The following is a 20359-nucleotide window of genomic DNA, read 5'->3' on the forward strand; positions in this document are numbered from 1 at the left end:
CGGAAACAAAAACTTCTCTGGTGAACTGACTGTTTTCTGTGTCAACTTTTCTTTAAAGAGACATTGATGTGGTGATTTAACCACGGATTTAACCAGACTGAAATGAACAAAGAGAGGGGAGCTTAGCGAGCTGTTGCCAAGAGGATTCAGAATCCCACGAAGAAGAGTGTAGCGGGAGCGTGCGTAGCGTTGTGTCCGTGTACCTACAGGCCGCGCATGGAGCAAGTCTCCCAGCGCGTCGGTATTTGACGCGCTGAGAAGGTAGCGCTTAGACGTAGCGCTGAGATGGATATGAGAGAGGACAGCGGTCATGAAGGCTTACGCTACGTTGCACCTCATAAACCGAACGGTACACACGTGTACCGAACCGTGAGATGCGTACCGACCCGGACGGATTTTTTCGGTAAACCGTTCCACCCCTAGCGCAAGCCAACACGCAATGGTGTTTTTTAAATTGTACTCTTTTTCAAACCCACCTGAGTGTCTGCAAATTTGTCTTTCTGATCTGTTACCCTTTGCTAGAGCACTGTAGGTTTGAGGGACAACAGCAGCGCTCCTGTGATTCTGTTGCTGATACCAGGCAGGTGATTGGATGAACCTCCCGTCTGTCAAACTCTCGCCAAAGTTAATCAGGAGGAGAAACAAAGCATCTTTTTCATCAGGAAAAGCCTAAAGTGCCGTTTTCTTCTGTCAATGAAAAGAAACTCTCCAGTTGCTCCCCCCTCGCACCTCAACTCCCAGTAGCTCTGTACAGAACGCTGCTGTGCAAGGTAAAATAACTGCAGTCAGCTGATAATTCTCTACAGGTTTAACACCACCTTAAGCTGACAAGATACCAATGAATACCTTACATACTGCATAGTGGTAAATGCAGTAGGCACCAAAGGCGTGTGTGAAACCTTGCATTCACACTCAAAAGTAAGGGAGTATATGCTGACCTGAATCATTAGAGATCCCCGAACCAAGAAGCCTGTAGGCAACGTTAATAATTAGTAAGTAAAATCCTTGTACGATCTTTGATACTCAGTCAGGAAAAAAAAAACTAAAGTCCTTCCCATCTGCTCTCCCACATGCTCAGAATCCTGCCCTGTTATTCGCTTATGTCAAGGCTCCTCACTCTGACTGACAGTGTTGCCTCAAGTCCAGAACAGCTCACTGTCAAACACTTACCTTTACCTTGACCCCTCTCTTTGACTCCTAAATGAGAAATAGAGCATAGATCCTGTAGAGAGAGATGAAATGGATCTTCCCCCTGACCTAAGGAACAGATGTGTACGTTTGTAAGTGTGTTTGCGTGTGTGAGTGTTTGTGTGTCTGCCATTCAGACTAGAAAAATCCATGGAGTCTGGGGTTGCTGTGGTAACGGTAATCACTTTTAATACAGCATCAAGGCGGAGGAGAGAGGAACAAGGTGGAGTGGCAGCAGTTTAGTAGGGTAATGTGGTAGTAGTGGAGGGAGAAACAATAAAATGTGTCAACAGGGACAACAAGGTGAGTGCGTCTCCTTGTTAGTGGCTCTGCAAGCGTTCACGTTGAGTGAGTGGAGGCAGAATCATAAGGATGAAGAGAGAAAGGCTTTACATAAATACTTTTCTTTCTTAATGCCACAGGATTTAAAAGCCCCTCTCTCTCTCTTTCTCTCTCTCTCTCTTTTTTTCTCTCTCTTTTTCTCTCTCTCTTCGCCTCTTCTCCTCCTTCTCTAATAATCCGTCCATCAGCTGCTGGTGAGGGCTGGTATTTGCCAACAGCTCTCTCTGTCTCTGTCTCTGTCTCTGTTTCTGTCTATCTCTCTTTCTCTCTCTCTCTCTCTCTCTCTCTCTTGCTCTATCTCTCCCTCCCTCTCTCTGTCAAGCTTTCGCTCTCTTTTTAAATTTTACCACACTGGTGAAAGGAGGGAAAGATATGAATTATGCATCCCTCCCCTTTCCCCATCTCCACCTCCCTATCTGTCTCTTTGTATACCTTCACTTTTCTCTTTTGCTCCTTCACAACCTCTTCGTTCTTTTCCTCGCTGTTAACATTAATAAGCGAGAGACAGTCAGACAGACAGAGAAGGGCTGTGTGTGTGATGCTAATTAATGAGATGCCTTTGTTTCCTCACATTTTCCTCACTTTGCACTAGCGCCTGCTGGCTGAAACACACAGACAGACAGCACACACACTCACACACACACACGCGCACACACACACACACACACACACACACACACACACACACACACACACACACACACACACACAAAAACACACTGAGAGGCTGTCTTCTTCATGATCTATGTGTGGAAATAAAAAAAACAAACATCACCAACATGTGTGGAGAGTGCAGCTGGAGAAAAACCACCACCTGCCACTCAAGCCAGCCTCCTCGTAGTACACTGCTACACACACATACACACACCTACACACATGTACTCTCGCATGTGTGACAGTCCGTAATTTTCCGCCGCACTCCCAGCCAATGAGAGGCCAGATCTCAGAACATGAAGGGGAGGAGGCAGAGCGTTGCTGGCTGATTGACAGCCGGCGCCCTACAGGTGGAGAAAAGAGCGGAGAGAAAGCGAGACAGGGAGGGGGGAGGACGACGGAGAGAGGAAAGAGAAGGGGTGAGTGAGGAGGAGAAGCGAGGCAGCAGCAATCAGACTTCCATATACACACACATCCACACACACCTACACGCACACACTGTGCTCTGTTCCTCCCCTCCTACCTTGAGAGCTTGCTTCCCCCGGCAGAGTAGCCGACACTAACACCATCGTCACTGTCATCACCTCCACCTCCACCACAGCTGCACCAAGATGAGCCAGTGCAGGAAAAGGTGCAAGAGGCAGCTCACCAAGGTTGCTCGCTATTTCTACCACTTCCTCATGGGAACGCTCACCCAAGGTAGGCACCCAAAACTTCCACTTCCACACCCAAAGCTTTTGCCGGTGGGTGCGCGCGCTTCTTTCGTGAGCACAGAAGCTAAGTGGAGATGGTCTTCACTGGAGTTCGTTGTGTATTTCGCATTGTTGGTCTTTGCAGATGGTTCTGTTGTTGTTCCATCAGTTCAGTGTCTGGTGGCTATAGATGAGCTTGTTTTCTACCTGAATGATGGTAGAGCAGATGAGTTTCTTATTTGCATAGCTCCAAAACAAGCATTCTTCTTTCAAAGAGTGTGAGAGGACTTGCAGGTTTGCATGTGTGTGTGTGTGTCCATGGTTTTCATGTGCGTATGTGTGTGTGTGTGTGTGTGTGTGTGTGTGTGTACTGTATGTCTGAATGCTTCGTTTCATCTCCAGACAGAGAGACCATACAAAGTGTAGACATCAAACAGCTTAAAGATTATTGTCTGCATAATGTTCATATGTACTGCATATGTAAGCAAATATGCTTGTGGGCATATGTTTTTTTGCCACTTTTCTCAGTTGCATAAGAATAGAATTAATGATCAGTATGCACAGTGACTATTGGAAAGCTATTGGGGTTGAATGAACTCACTCTTTTCCTCTTTCTATCTGCCTTTTGCCTCCCTTCTCCTCCCTCCCACAGCTCTGTTCTCCTCTCTCCTCCTTTTCTCTCTCTAGCAGTCAAACAGATTGCCCTCTGGAAGCAAGTGGCATTCCACCTCCATTGAGAAACTATCAGTGGGAGAAAGATACACACAGCCTTTTATCCAGCCCTTCAGTCAGCTCTCAGTATGATATCAACTCACCCATCCTCCTCTCAAGCTCTCCCTGTACAGTCACAAACAGCTATATCATGCTAATCTGTGTGCTGAGATTAGAATAAAGTTGTATAAGAGCCATCAAAAAGCTTTTCTTGATACTTGGAAGATCTTTGTTTTATATATGTCCCCACACTCTTTGTCTTACTGAGCTTAGTGTTGGCTGAATTAAGTGTACTTCTCCAGAAACACCCTTTATAATGCTGCCTATTGACAGCCTGCAGCTAAGCTTTACACTTACACTTTTACATCTTCCTCTTTTTCTTGTGAGTGATATTGAGCAGCAGCTCACATTGCCTTGGGGAAGATACAATGGAGTGAGGCGGTTCTATTGAATCCCAGCAGTTGATCCTAGTAGGCGGAGATAAATCAGTGTTTAGATGACCTTGTCAATAGAGCGGTGTGTGAATGCTAATTTGACATCCGTCTCCGCCTCAGCTTTTCTCCTCGTTATCTCCTCAGACTTTGACATCTGCAGAGCTTCGTGTTCGTGCTCTGAAAGCAGCGATTGGTCATGTGTGCATGTGGTTACAGTCGATGCACGCACACACATACACACGCTATCATCCACGTATAAACATTGTATCTTGACAAATTGGATATGGCAAATTGGCGTTGGATATGATAAGAAAATTCATGCAGAAACAATAACAAATATTTGTGCTGATAAAGCTTTTCTTTAGTCGTTAGAGTGATACTTTTGAGGTTTTTTTTTTTTTTAGATTTTGTTTCTATGAAGCAAATGTGACCAATTACCACATTAAAATAGTCAAACATCAGTATTAAAGCATTTAAAACACAATCAAACATTGGATTCAAAAGTAAAACACCCAATTCTTTTTTTTAATATGGCAATGAATGATAAATTGGCTTAAATAAATAGATAAGGCTAATGATATTCCCCCTTTTTTCTTAGTGTCAACAAATCCCCTTCAAAGGTGTAGTCACCAAGCCTGGTACAACTTATCTCTCTGTACTAAAGACCACCGTTATTGTTCAAAAACTACTAAAAACACAGGAGATAGCCACACTGGCACTGGATGACCTTTATTACAATGAAGATGTACTGTACAGTAGTTTATTTTGAGCCAATGTACACTTCTCCATCCAGCTGTTGTAAATACGACACCCGATACACATTAATCCACCGCTGCAACTAGGTATCTAAAAACACATGTTTTTAAAAGTTTTCTTCATACATCAATAGGCTTAGTGCCACAGACAGGGTGGGGAAGCATTGACAAACAGACCTTCCCATTGGAGGTTTTCCTGGGATTTGCTGACAGTAGGAAACATTGAAAAAAAATAACCCAGCCTTATTCTTTTGAGCAAAAAGAAACTTCAATACTAAAGCAGTTAAAACAATATTACACTGCCACATAATGAAAGCCTGCATCTGACGGTTTCATTCAACAATGGAGGTAGCATGTCTTTCAAAGGAGCTCTACTCCACATATAAAACATTTTTCATGGTGTTATGAACTGGTATTCTTAATGAATGCGTTTGTGCGCATATGTGGGCAGTATTTAATACATCTTAAATGCACTAAACAAAGCAAGTCCCAATGTTGGGACACAAACAAAGCTCTAGGGCAGAGAAGGAGAATAGGACACACACACACACACACACACACACACACACACACACACACACACACACACACACACACACACACACACACATACACATACACATACACACACACACACACACACACACACACACACACACACACACACACACACACACACACACACATCTAAAAACTCAGATAAGGAAATAGAAACACTGCTGGCTGGTAAATTAGTTTGAATGAGTTTGACATTGTGCTTTGCAAAACAAACTACTCTCTCTTCAGGCAGCTAACTAGCTACCACAATCTCACCCCCCCCCCCCCCCTTCCATGAAGCATTGAAAACATTGAGTGTTTGTTGTGTGTGTGTGTGTGTGTGTGTGTGTGTGTGTGTGTGTGTGTGTGTGTGTGTGTGTGTGTGTGTGTGTGTGTGTGTGTGTGTGTGTGCGTGTGTGTCTGCGCGCACACATGTATGTACAATGAACACGTCCTTAAGTTTACCTAGAATGGAGTTACCATGACTACTGACTCTTGTGTGTCTATACGAATAGGAGAGAGAGAGACAGAAAGCAAGGAAAGAGATGTCTGCTTCAGTGCAATGGGAGCCAGTGAGGGCTGAACTGTGCAATGGCTGTGCTACATAGGGATTTCATCAAGGCCATTCAGAGTTTGGTATTCTAGTATTGTGGCATTTTTGGCTGTGGCAAGGTGCTGAGAGACGTGCCATTTAAGCCGCACATGGAGAGACAGAATTAACTCTGTTGAACCTAACAGTGATTTAAGCAATGCAAATATGAACACATGGCAATAAGAAAGTCCGGGGTTACTGTTTTTTTTTTTTTTTAACAATTGCTAAAACACATAATAAATTCCGTTCTCTGAACCAAATGATCAGTACCCTTAACCCATTCATCGAATTACTCACTCTTTTGGCAAAAGCCTGAACACATTCCCACTCACTTAAACACATTTTGCACTGTGACGCACCAGTTTAAACACGAGAACTCAAAAATTGTTTAAACTATTTTCGAAAGATTAAACCAAATGACTAGAATATGAGTGCTCAGCAGGCACAGGTGAATTAAATGTTGACACCAAAAATGGATGGGAATCTGAGAGGCAGAGAAGAAAGAGTACTGTACATGTAAGATGTGGTTGAAGAAGAGGACGACGGAGAGCAAGAACAGTAATTTCAGATCAAATTTGAGCAACTGTGATAGTCCGTGTGGCAGGGGAAGGTCTATGACCAAAACATGTATATCAGGGAAAATCTCCTGCGGGCAATGGATTTTGCCTGCGGTGACTTAGGTGTGGAGTCTCGTCAACGCTGGATCAGGCACAACTGCCTTTACCCCCAGTGTGTTGCAGGGGAAAGCATTGCTATTGACAAAGTCCTCTGGTCTGTACAAAGACGTGATGCTGAGGCAGAATCCCTCATCTGTATTACTGTTGCTTGCAGTATGCCTACTTACATTATACAATATACATTTTTATATGTAAAGAAATAAAAGAAATGCATTTATCCTATACACAATGGAAATTCTTATCTCTCTCTTATTGTTTTCCATTTTTTTCCCTTGTAGTGTGTAATGCTCAGTACTGTTCATGGGCTCACTGGCTGTGTGTAGGATCTCAAAGCATTGTTTGATTTTTGAGCACAGAGAAAATGGTTTCCCAGTGATGGTTTGATTTTGCCAGAAGAGTCAGATGATTTGTGAATGCAGTTCATGTAGTAAGATTTGTTGTTATGTTTTTGTGAGAAAAAGGGGTAGGTTTCAAGAAAGGTGTCTTAGCAATTGTGAAAAACTATAGAGGGTGTTTTTGTATTCCACCTCATCGGATGAAGTCAGGAGATCATATATGAAAAGCTCTACCAGTTGTTTCTTGAGTTTATACCCCTGCTGAGCCTTGATACCACACAGGGTTTCTGGATAGGCTCTTGTGTCTATAATTAGTTCTGTCAATTACAACTATAATCAGAAACCCCTCCTGCCGATCCCACAATAGACCTACATGATGTTAAAGAGCCTGATTGTGTCTGGTTATGGCTCGTTTGTGTGTGTGCATGTGTGTGTGTGTGTGTGTGTGTGTGTGTTTGTGTGTGTGGGTCTGCAGGCATGCATTACTGATGACAGTCATTTGTAGTCGCCCTCCTTCTTGCCCCGTCTTTGGCCACTAATTAGTTTGTTTCATTAGCCTCTGTGGGGGAAACAAGGCCATGTGTGTTGATTTAACCAACATTGGGACTAACTTTGTTTAATGCAGTTAAGATGTATTAAATACTGCCCACATACGTGCACAAATGCATTCATTAAGAATACCAGTTCACATAAACCAGGGGTGCCCAATTCCAGTCCTGGAGGGCTGCTGCCCTGCATGTTTTAGGTTTCTCCCTGATCTATCACACCTGAGTCTTAGGGTTATCAAACCTGTGTCGAGCTTCAGCTGCTTGATAACGAGCACATCATTAGACTCAGGTGTGTTTCAGCAGGGAGAAAACTAAAACATGCAGGGCAGCGGCCCTCCAGGAGCAGGATTGGACACCCATGACATACACCAACGGTACACACACTATCTTCCTTTTCCACTTCACTCTCTTGCATTACACTATCTTTGGTCAGTAGATGTTGAGGCATCTCTGAGTCCTATTGATCTGTCCTTTAGCCGTGCTCTAACACGAACAGGCCAAGCTGACAGCACAGGTCTCCTTCTTCTTTCTGTACCCTCTCTCTACCTTCTACAGTACCTCCTGTCCCCATCAGTGTCACGTACCCCTGCTTTATGTCATTATAATGTATCATACAGTATGTAAAGGTGTCACGCGTGTTTGGTCGAGTCAAAGTGCAGCTGTGATTTTGACATGAAAATGAACAGTTTGGATTTGGGATCCTGTGTATATGCTAAAAGGGTACGCTCACCAAAGGTGTGAATCGCACGACTTACCATAATAAGAATGATGAAGGTGTAAGTTGACGAAACAAACACCAAAGTAAGACAGATGCCAATCAAAAACAGTCTCTACATGCCGGAAACAGTCCTGAGAAGAGGTTTAATCAGGCATCAATAAATGAGCACAAGTGCAAACACCTGTTAGGATGTACCATGGATGTGTATGGGGCTTAAACAGACGAGTAACTTGGTCACATCACATGACAAACAGAATAAATATGTCCATATTCTGATACTTTCATGTACTTTATTCTGTCCATTTTATATACTGCCACATATTGTGCTCTTGTCTCATGATTTATAGTAACTAATAAAACACTGAATCCGTGAAACTGGCCTTTGGGCTTTTTGTTTTGCCGTGTTTCCATTGTCTTATCAACCGATTAGTAGTCACAATATCAAGCAGCCCAGTTTATCCTTGTTGCATGTGTATTTAATATATTAAAGGCTCACATAGCATCAACCACTGAATGCAATCTGGCTTTGTTTTTACCAAATAACAAATGACTGTTTCCCAGTAATTTCACAATGACAAAGTTTGGTTATGTTTTTCTTTTCACATCAAATAAATGACACCTTGTGCCCTAACAGCTTGAGTCAACAGTAACTGTGCACAAACATTTCACTTTGGCTTGTTAATTGCTTTAGCTAGTTATGAATAGTCTTTCTCAATATTTCATGTCTGAAGATTAATGTCTTTGGTAGCTGTGTAATGAGCTGTAATACATGCTGGTCATTACTGCATATTAATTCTCTTGAGATGATCCAGATCACGTGTTGCACAGACTACATTCCTGTGCACCCTCTATTGTGGCACCTTCATATTTTACTGCAGTAAAAACTTTCACCTGCACTTCATGGTATACTTTAGCCTGGAAACCAGACAAATCTGCAGAGCACATGTTACATTTGCTTTGGCAGGTATGTCTGGTCCACATTACATTTGGAAAGGTTTCCTGCAACTTCCGATCTGACGGACCAATCACAGCACTCTATCTAAGACTATGACTGACAAAAGCACGTCACCGTCCATCTTACCAGGCTCACAAAAACTCAAATAAAAATTTCAGAAACACATTTTAGTGTACGGTTCAGTCATAATTCTGAGAAAGTTTGCGATTCCGGCTGGCATTTTTTTCCTCCTTCCAAAACAGACCAAGCACCACCTCAATTTGATTGGTTTTAGGTCACGTTTTCTTGCTCTGATTGGTTGTGGGTCTATTTAGTTGCGTCCAGAGGCATTTTTGTCCTGCACTGTTGATAACGCCCCTTCAAAAATGAGAGGTTCCTGACTAATATGCATTTGAGAATTAGTCTGGTGATGCCAGGCTAAGTATACACATGAGCACCAAGATGAAGTCAAAATAATTTCCCTCTTCAGCGTAGGAGTCATTTGTTAGGGGCTCTGACATTTTTCCAAATGAAACTGGGCGTTGGAACTTTTCTAATTAATAACCGCTGATTACCTCCCCCATGTGCTGCTGTACCTTTCTGTTACATGGACCTGTATACTTGCATACCAGTGAGGTTATACACACACACACACACACACACACACACACACACACACACACACACACACACACACACACACACACACACACACACACACACACACACACACACACACACACACACACACACACACACACACAGCTCAGATTGACAGACACACAATGTTTTTCTAGTCTAGTACCTTGAAGCTGATTCTCTTTGCAGCTCACTCACGGCCATGACCCAAGAGATTTTGTTATCAACCTTTAATCTATGAATAAAATGTGTTCAGTCAGATCCTTGGCCCAAGGATAGAGAGGCTGAGCTGTATGGGTTTGTTAGATGGTGCTGCTATTACTTTGTGCTTTATTCTGAAAACTTCCAAATAGTGTTAAGAGTATGAATGTGTATCTTTCCCTCTGAACTTATCCCCTTCAAGCACCTGAAGAGATGATTGAGTTTAATAGGAACTCTGCACCCTCCCTCTTGTAATAAGTACGCAGCTGTCCATCACGTCTCCTCTCCTTTTGATAAAAATTGACATCAATTTTATGCTTAATGAATAAAACATGGTCCGCATGTGAAGGTAAATTCTGACAAGTGCTCACGGGGGTTAGTATATGTGTGTATGTGTTGCTGTATTTGCATGCATGGGGTGTACAAAGCCATATCACAGTGTGTGGTAATGGCACTCACAGTGGGAAGGGAATTGTTCATTACCATAAGGATATCTTACGGTACTCTAAGCTAAAGACCCATGTGCTTTACTGTGGGGTGAGAGAGAGACACTCTGCCAGGCTGAGCTGGATGTTGTCTCATATCAGTGCATAATAGGCAATACGAAACCCAGCGGGAAGCTTTGAGAAGCAGCATCGAAGCCTCAAGTTTGGGTAGACATGACTTGCAGGGAATAAACAGATATATATACAGTGGGTACGGAAAGTATTCAGACCCCCTTAAATTTTTTACTCTTTGTTAAATTGCAGCCATGTGCTAAAATCATTTAAGTTCATTTTTTTTCCTTTTAATGTACACACAGCACCCCATATTGACAGAAAAACACAGAATTGTAGACATTTTTACAGATTTATTAAAAAAGAAAAACTGAAATATCACATGGACATAAGTATTCAGACCCTTTGCTGTGACACTTGTATATTTACCTCAGGTACTGTCCATTTCTTCTGATCATCCATGAGATGGTTCTACACCTTCATTGGAGTCCAGCTGTGTTTAATTCTAATGATTGGACTTGATTAAGGAAGCCACACACCTGTCTATATAAGACCTTACAGCTCACAGTGCATGTCAGAGCAGATGAGAATCATGAGGTCGAAGGAACTGCCTGAAGAGCTCATAAACAGAATTGTGGCAAGGCACAGATCTGGCCATGGATACAAAAAAATTTCTGCTGCACTTAAAGTTCCCAAGAGCACAGTGGCCTCCATAATCCTTAAATGGAAGACGTATGGGATGACAAGAACTCTTCCAAGAGCTGGCCGTCCAACCAAACTGAGCAATCGGGGGAGAAGAGCCTTGGTGAGAGAGGTAAAGAAGAACCCAAAGATCACAGTGGCTGAACTCCAGAGATGCAGTGAGGAGATGGGAGAAAGTTCAAGAAAGTCAACCATCACTGCAGCCCTCCACCAGTCAGGGCTTTATGGCAGAGTGGCCCGACGGAAGCCTCTCCTCAGAGTAAGACACATGAAAGCCCGCATAGAATTTGCCAAAAAACACATGAAGGACTCCCAGACTATGATAAATAAGATTCTCTGGTCTGATGAGACAAAGATAGAACTTTTTGGCCTTAATTCTAAGCGGTATGTGTGGAGAAAACCAGGCACCGCTCATCACCTGCCCAACACCATCCCTACAGTCAAGTGTGGTGGTGGGAGCATCATGCTGTGGGGGTGTTTTGCAGCTGCAGGGACAGGACGACTGGTTGCAATTGAAGGAAAGATGAATGCGGCCAAGTACAGAGATATCCTGGACGAAAACCTTTTCCAGAGTGCTATGGACCTCAGACTGGGCCGACGGTTCACCTTCCAACAAGACAATGACCCTAAGCACACAGCTAAAATGACGAAGGAGTGGCTTCGGAACAACTCTGTGACTGTTCTTGAATGGCCCAGCCAGAGCCCTGACTTGAACCCAATTGAGCATCTCTGGAGAGACCTCAAAATGGCTGTCCACCAACGTTCACCATCCAACCTGACAGAACTGGAGAGGATCTGCAAGGAGGAATGGCAGAGGATCCCCAAATCCAGGTGTGAAAAACTAGTTGCATCATTCCCAAGAAGACTCACGGCTGTATTAGCTCAAAAGGGTGCTTCCACTCAATACTGAGCAAAGGGTCTGAATACTTATGTCCATGTGATATTTCAGTTTTTCTTTTTTAATAAATCTGTAAAAATGTCTACAATTCTGTGTTTTTCTGTCAATATGGAGTACTGTGTGTACATTAATGAGGAAAAAAATGAACTTAAATGATTTTAGCACATGGCTGCAATTTAACAAAGAGTAAAAAATTTAAGGGGGTCTGAATACTTTCCGTACCCACTGTATATATATACACATTCATTTCAAAGATGTTCATTTTTTCCCTACTTTTTTTGAGATTATTATTTTAGTGGCTGCAGTATCAAGTTGTGACAACCGTTTTGTCATTTGATAATCTGTTGTGAGACATTAAAATGAGCTTAAAGTGAGGAAATGGAAAGATAGAAAGTGGGAAGACAGAAAGGGGATGGATAGAGACAGAAAAATATCACATTCTATCACGCATGAGTGCTCAAATCCATTTTAAGAACACCCTTGTTTTGTTGCCAGACGTGAAGATTCTCACTTAAATGATCTCACTGCCGCTGATTATTCGCCTTTGTGTCTGTCTGTTGTTGACTCCTCCTGGCGCCTACATTTACAGTCAAGCTGAAAGGTGGCCTAAAAATAAACGACTTGTAGAATGTCAAGGTCAAAGTCAGTGCAGGGAAAAAAAGTTCCTCTCTGAAGATCTATATTTAAACATCGCATCTCTGTTTCGCACGTGCAACACATGCATTGGCGTTCCAGATCAAGTTATTAAAGGAAAAGCGACAGTTGGTTTGTAGTTATTTGTGCGCTCTGTGTATGCTGAATAATCCCTCTGTGTATCTGTTGCTTGCTTTCTTATCCTTTGTTTTCTCTGGCATCCATCCCACTGTTTTAGCCCTAATCTGCTCCATGCTGTTCACATTTCGCTCCGTCCCGAACTGATTGAGTCAGTGCTCTATCTTGCTCCGCCCGTCTCTAGCTAGCGTCTATATCAGTGTGGTGCCTTCTGCCTCTTATATCCAGTTTCAACATGATTTAAGCAGGTTACAGGCGTCTCACCTCTGACCAGCTCTCTGAGTTTCCCTCAAGAGATACTGAGGGAAAGACAAGAAGCGAGAAATGATATGTGATTAAATTTCAGTTCTCGCCCAAAGCTAAGGCTGGTGTTAGTTTTATTATAATTGGCTGTACCTATCATCCCTCACCTCTCTGAAGAAGAGCACTATCATCTGGTGCAGAACAGCCTGTTGATCTTCAGCTGCTTGTAGGTCAGTTTGCAGTGCCAGCGGGGGCTTTCAGGTGGAACCCTTGTCAATGTTATAGCCCGACACCCTTCTGCTTCACACTTTCTGTAGCTCTCAAGCCTGCTTTTTACCCCCCCCCCCAACCTCTATCCATCCCTCCCTCATCGTCCTACCCCTTACGAGAGAGGAGAGGTGAAACATCACCTTCATCCATCATGTTTATACATACTTACCTTACACATGCTAAAAATAAACTATTAGCAGCAGTCTTAGTGTGTTGGGACAAAACAAGGTGTGAAGAGGATGTGGTGGGTAGAAGGGGGGGAAGAGAAACGTGATGCAATGTGCAGAAAAGAAGAGGAGAAACCGAAGGAAAAGGTTTTATATTTACCAGCCGCAACAGCGATGCTGATGTTGTTTTCACCATGTGGGTCTGTGTGTGTGTCATCATGGTAAAAGGTGGTCGTGGAGACAACTGTACGGGAACTACCACAGAGGCGGTTTTGAGTGTTTGGCCAAGTGTCTGTCTGTTTGTCTGTCTGTGTGGTCCGAGCAAAAGTGTTGGAAGAAGGGAGATATAGAATAGGATATAGACATGACCGTACTCATAGATTTCTAGAGGATGTTGTAAAGCCTTAATTTTAATTTGGTTGGTTTGGATTATTAGAAGCCATCAGGACAGATCAGAAAACACCAATTTTCAGCCAAGTGTAAAAGTTCTGTCTTCCCTGCAAACATGCATCCAATTACAACTCTCACAAATGATTTTTTTTTAACTGCTTTACTGTAGCGGCATCCATTTATTCCCAAATTAATGTTTTAAAAGAATATTTGACAGTGTTTGCATTTTAGCCCCAGCTTAAAAAGAAGAAAATAAAATGTACCACTAAAATTTGCTATTTTTTGCTAATATATATTGACTTTGTAGTTCAAGATGTGGAGGATGCCACACATTTCCTCTTGGTTTCCTCCTTTTTAAACAGCATGCACCTGTGGGAGATGCAAAATTGATAATGGACATGCAGATAGACTTTTTGGTTCATTGTTAAATTTTAAATTCAGAATCTTTGTAGCAGCCCACCAGTGAGGACAGAGCCGCAATGACCCACTTGGGATGAACCGTAAAGTTTGCCACTGTGGTAAAATACCGTGCTGTGACTGTGCCACCTGTGACTCTCTTCATCTCCGTGCTGAATCACAGTTTTATATAAGTCAGTATGCCCTCTAGTCTCAAAGACATAGATAATGGTGTTATATAGTTAAGGCCTTTTTTTTGTTTGGGAATCTGAATTGTCTTTCTGTCTTCTATGAAATGAGGCCAAAAATGCGTTGTGTGATTTAAGTATTTTGGTAGTTGGAGAGCGCACAATACATTTGAGCAAGAGTTTGGCCGCAGCTTCAAAGGGTTTTAGGTTTCTGTGAGATCTAAAAGTTATTTTGCTTATTACAAAGCAATAAGATAAGTCACTTTGTGGGCAGAAAACATCTTAATGAGTTTTTCAAAGAGAAGTTGCAATTTAGATCTTGTGTGTAGAAAACAAATACTTGATCAGTAAAAGATTCTCTCTCTCTTTCTCCCTCCGTGTGTGTCTGTGTCTCTGTCCATGGTACTGAAATTCAGCTTCTCCCACAAGGCACTCAATTTTGTCTGTTCCTTTTAACCTTCAACTTATCAGGTAGTTTCTGTCTGGAAGATGTCCACATCGTAACAGTTACAGTGTGCTGCTGTGATTAGGCTCCCCCATATTCAAAACTTGCTGACTATACAGTTTTTGTAGCTAACAGGCTGAAATGTCCATTACTTTATCAAATTATCTGTTCTAATGCACATCCAGTGCACTGGGAGAGACTGGGAAACAAGAATACATTAACATTAATTGTGCTAAGTATGCATGATAAAAGTCAAACATACAAACAAAGTTAATGCACTATAGAAATAGCATAGTGCTCCAACTGCACTTCTCTGCTCGCACTTCAGGTCTTTCTCCTTGACCTGTAACTAGTCAGGCTCAACACATTCACCTTTTTCACTTCCCTTCGCACTCAGAGAGCAGGAGTTACATTTTTGCACAGAGAGAAAAAAATAGCACATGTATTGGTAACACTTTCTATGAAGGCTACATCTATAGTGCATTATGAGGCTATTCATGGTGAATTATAATGCTTTATGACAACACTCATAAACACATAATGCTTTCTGATGCACAATATCAACAGTCATAAAACATTAAAGATATGACTCATAATGAATTATAAGTATGTTTTATGCACAGTCTTTACTAGTTATAAACTAGAGGTTGACTGATGGGGCTTATTATTATATTATATAATACACAAAGGCTTACTTACACACCTCAACAATCAACTGTAGTAAAGAGTCATTGCAGAATACTATAGATTATTTTAAATGCATGAAAACGCCAATGTTTATTGATACATTTTGCTGAAGCATGCATTATTATAAATGCATCGATATGTGCTTCTTTTTACTCAACACATGCAATGATAACTTATGATACCGCAGTGTATTACATACATCAGAAAGCGTTGTGTGTTAATGAGTGAAGTCATTAAGCATTGTAAGACGTAAGAACTGACGTGGTCATTTTTTATCTAGGATAATCAATATCTAATGAAACTTTACAACCACAGACGAGAGACCGAGGTCATTAGGATGTACTGCTTTCTGACCAAGCGTGTTTGTGTGTATTAAAAAGTGCTATACTATAAATACAACTTTACTAACTTACTTATGCATTTACTTGGGTCACCCTAGTCAAAGAAGTCTGGTAGCATCACTGGTTTTATTTGCATTTAAAGGAAGATTGGCTTATAAATGAATTGAGTCACAGTATGTACTGTAGAAAGAGAATAGCAACAACTAAAGTAAGGAACCCTGGGGGACTCCAAAGATACATTTTAATTAATTTAATGAATTCCCAGCAAATACAGAAAATGTCCTATATTGAAGACATCGTTACTGATGAATCTATTTTAAACTGGCCCTGGTATTTATATCGACTGAAATGATCAGTGGTCTTGAACGCAAAGCTGTTATTAAAACAAAAATGAATCATTGTAGCAGCCAGTGGTAAATCAATAAGAGCTAAGAGAAGCACCATGTCTGTATGGCTAGCTGTAAAACAAATCCATTCATGTCCATTAAATTGATGACATGATCAGCTATATTTGCAACATCCACCCTGGCCAGGAAAGGTTAAGGGTCTGCAAGACTGTTAGATGAAGGGAGGTTTAAGCATTTCAAAACGCAATCTTAAACTGAATCGGAACAATACCAGCTACTATTTAACACGATCCTGGTTCAAAGGAAGTGGAGGAATGGATAGAGAAAGGAGCATGGATGAATAAAGAAGAGATTAACAGCAGTGTTGCTTTCTGTGCTTAATGGCTGACAGGCTGTCTCTGTTACGTTTTTGACACATCCTTGAAACTCCAGACTGAGACTCAGTCAACCATACTGTACAAACACACAGTGAGAAGCCCCCCCACACACACACACACATATATACGCACGCACGCACGCACGGACGCACACACACACACACACACACACACACACACACACACACACACACACACACACACACACACACACACACACACACACACACACACACACACAACCATACTGTACAAACATGCAGTGAGAAGCCTCCCCACCACACACACACGTGCACTCATACGTAAAGACTTTCTTTTCAGAACGTTCAATTTACACCTTAATGACTTATTCTCATTTTTTCAATATTCAGGGGAAATTTTTAGTAGTATTTTGATAAATAATTAATTTTCTAATCAGCCCTTTTCAGCCAGCCCCTCAGTCATTAAAGCCTAACTAACTCAATGAAAGTGTATTTTCCATCCTGCGTTGACAACTTCCCTTGGCAGGTGGATAAATTTACTGCTAACTATAGCTATCAGAGCAGCGAATAAATCTAAGCTAACTATAGCTATTAAAGGCCTCAGGGATCTCTCAGTTACACTCCCACTGGTGGATGTGATTACAAACTGTACGACTGACTCTTTACTTGAATGCACAGTTAATTTGTGAGGCTTTGCTTATGCAGCCTCACACAAAATACATAGAAGTATATTTAGTGCTGTGATACCGTATATTTAGTGCTGTGATACCAAACAGCTGATTATAGAATTGAATACCTGAATAACTTATTATTTCATGTGTGCACATACACATGCATCATGTTATGTAATAAAAGTTGGTGTGATCCCACACCTTTAGACTAGACTTTAGACTGAACTATATACAGGGTGTCCCAAAAAACTGTATACACACTTTAAATAATTGTTAAGTAGGTGTTAATCAAAATTCATTTAATTTTCAAAATTGAATATCCTCTACAAACATAATTTTATTGTTTTGTCACCGCCTTTTCTCAAACTGACTCTCCAGACTCTGCTGACAACGCAAAGCAATGGAATCGCACACATTTCCCTCAGTATTTGCGTGCATTCATGTTCAATGCTCTCAATTCAGCGACTGTTGCAGGTCTCATAGCATAGTCTTTGTCGTCCAGGGTGTACCCCACCTCATGCCCGTTGTCAGCTGGGATTGGCGCCAGCCCCCCCGCGACCCTGATAGGGACAAGCCATTGAAGATGTATGGATGTATGGATGTATGGATATATATATATATATATTGAATCGGTTCTCTGTATCGGCTGATACACAATATTAGGTAACAGAATCAGTATCACAAAGGAAAAAATGGAGCTCAATGGAGAGATTGTCAATGGCAATCATAACCAAAATACATGTGGGAGCGACTGACTGCTGACACACAAGGGCACTGCAGTATTTTAATATGAGTATATGCTCACAAAGAAATATGAATATGAACATCAGACTGTAATCTCACCTCATCCATCAAACAGGTGCCACTAGAAAAAGACAAAGCAGGTAAAGCATCTGACACCTCTACAAATTGGAAAATGGTTTGCCGTGGTCTGAATAATAATCAGCTGTTTTGTCATGGTTAGTCCATGTTGTTTTCTCAGCATAAACATACTACACTTCAATCAAGAGACCCACATCTCCAGGCAACATCTGCGTGGTGGTTTGGTGTGTGCAGAGTTTTAAACTGCATCAAAGACACTATACCCTGTCATACTTGTTTGATGATGTAAAAATACAGAAAAACAATATCCTATAGCACCTTGCACTCACTTAAAGGAGCATTAAAGAAGATTTATTGCATCCTTCTTCCTTCCTTTCTTCCATCTCTCACATTCTTTGTAATGGACAGAAGTGGATGGGAACAAAGAAAGGATGCACATCAGGCCTATCCACCAGGGAAGCCAGTGGTCAGAGGCACTAAAAGTCTGATGGTCCCCAACTGGGACAGAGCTGTCTGTTCCACTCAGCCATCCAGGCATGAGGAAACCAGACCTCGGACAGGGATGACCTTGACATGACTGGGAGGGAGCTAGAGAGGGTGAGAGGGGAGGAAATGAAGGGGGCGTTAGGTGATGGGGGGGGGGGGGGGGTATATGGAGGTGAAGCCGGAGAAAAATATTCTGGTGATAAGAGAGTCTTACAGTGAAGTGATACACAAAGAGAGAAATGGTAGTGAAGTTAGGCAAGAGGAATCCCAAACTAGGGAGGAGGAGGCAGGTAGGGGAGAGAGAGAAGAGATTGTCCACATTTCGAACTTAAACACCAGCGTATTTATCTACCCTTGTATTTCCTTATTCTGACTCCAAATACTGTCTCCGTCCTGACACTTCGGTGTCAGCTGGTATTAATCATTCTCAGGGCAGTCATCATTGGCAAAGGCTCAATTTAGTGAATTATAGTCTATGGGCTTACAAAACTACCATTCTCCCTTGACTTTTCTTGTATAAAAGGTTCAAAATAAAAATTGAAACTGAAAACAACAAACATATTAAAGAAATATAATTAAATAGATGAATAAATATGTCACTGGGAGACTTCATCACTACAGCTCTTGATTGACAACGGCGCTCAACGTCTCCCCTCACTCAGATGTAAATGTGTCACTTGCAAATCAATTTCTCGAGTGGCACTTGTCTGTCACCTTTTTTGCGCTGCATCAACTTGAGAGCTGTCAGTTGGTTGTGTGCTCCAGAAGTATGTTTGTTTTGTGTGTGTGTCTAAGTAACCGTGCCTCTGTGGCAGTTGTGAGGTGATACGTCATTCAAAGGCTTTATATCATTTTTATTCTAAAAACACAGTACACAGAGACTGACTGACTGACAGAAAGACAGACACACACACACACACACACACACACACACACACACACTCTCTCTCTCTCTCACACACACACACAAACACACACACACACACACACACACACACACACACACACACACACACACACACACACACACACACACACACACACACACACACACACACACACACACACACACACACACACACACACACACACACACACACAGGGAACAGACAGTTAAACCTTATTTGTTGTGTTGTTTTGTTTCCAAAGGGAAGCAGAACAACATATTTCACTCTTCTAAAATAAGACATACCTTCTTTGAAATTTTACTTTTTTTTAAAGATAATTCTGATCATTGATGTTTCTGTGTTGTGTAAAAAATATATCCACAAATGTCAAATGTTCTACTCACAATATGCTTGTAATTCATGCAGGAATCATGTCAGTGCAGTGGATAAAAGTTAATGATTTGCTTTGTAGATATAAATCAACAAAAGGGCACATGAAGGGCAAAATAGAGCCATAATTGACTTCAAGCTAAGCACTCTTGATCGCCAAGTTTAATGTTATACCAACAATTAGTTTACATCAGTGGTTGATTTGTGTTTTCTTTGTAATGAAACACACTGCATCTTCTCCATCCTCCCAGTTATTTCATTGTTCCCCATAAACAATTCTTCATGTCCTTGGTGTAAGTCAAACATATTCAAATCATATTCACTTGGTGCACAGAATATATACATTTGTGATCTATCATACAGAAATATGTCCGTTTCCTGTGTAATTAATACTGGTGTGTCTTTGAAAGGCTGCATGTTCAGAGCACATGCATATAAGATATACT

The 20359-nt window shown here is 41.7% G+C and overlaps 1 protein-coding gene across 2 annotated transcripts in view; it reads left to right on the plus strand.

The window, feature by feature from the left end:
* Nucleotides 1-20359, plus strand: part of LOC310953398 (A-type potassium channel modulatory protein KCNIP2-like) — a gene marked incomplete at both ends in the record, with an annotated part of 92363 nt that overhangs the window by 38881 nt on the left and 33123 nt on the right. Inside the window, one exon of one of the 2 annotated variants that reach the window (XM_083922427.1) lies at nucleotides 2796-2883. The exons of the other annotated variant lie outside the window; for it this stretch is intronic. Coding sequence (XP_083778553.1) covers nucleotides 2796-2883 — 88 coding nt within the window. Of the gene's footprint in view, nucleotides 1-2795; nucleotides 2884-20359 lie in introns of those variants that run through there. 2 annotated transcript variants of the gene reach the window in all.

This window comes from Echiichthys vipera, assembly GCF_963691815.1.
Source record: "Echiichthys vipera genome assembly, chromosome: 11".
Lineage (NCBI taxonomy): Eukaryota > Metazoa > Chordata > Actinopteri > Perciformes > Trachinidae > Echiichthys > Echiichthys vipera.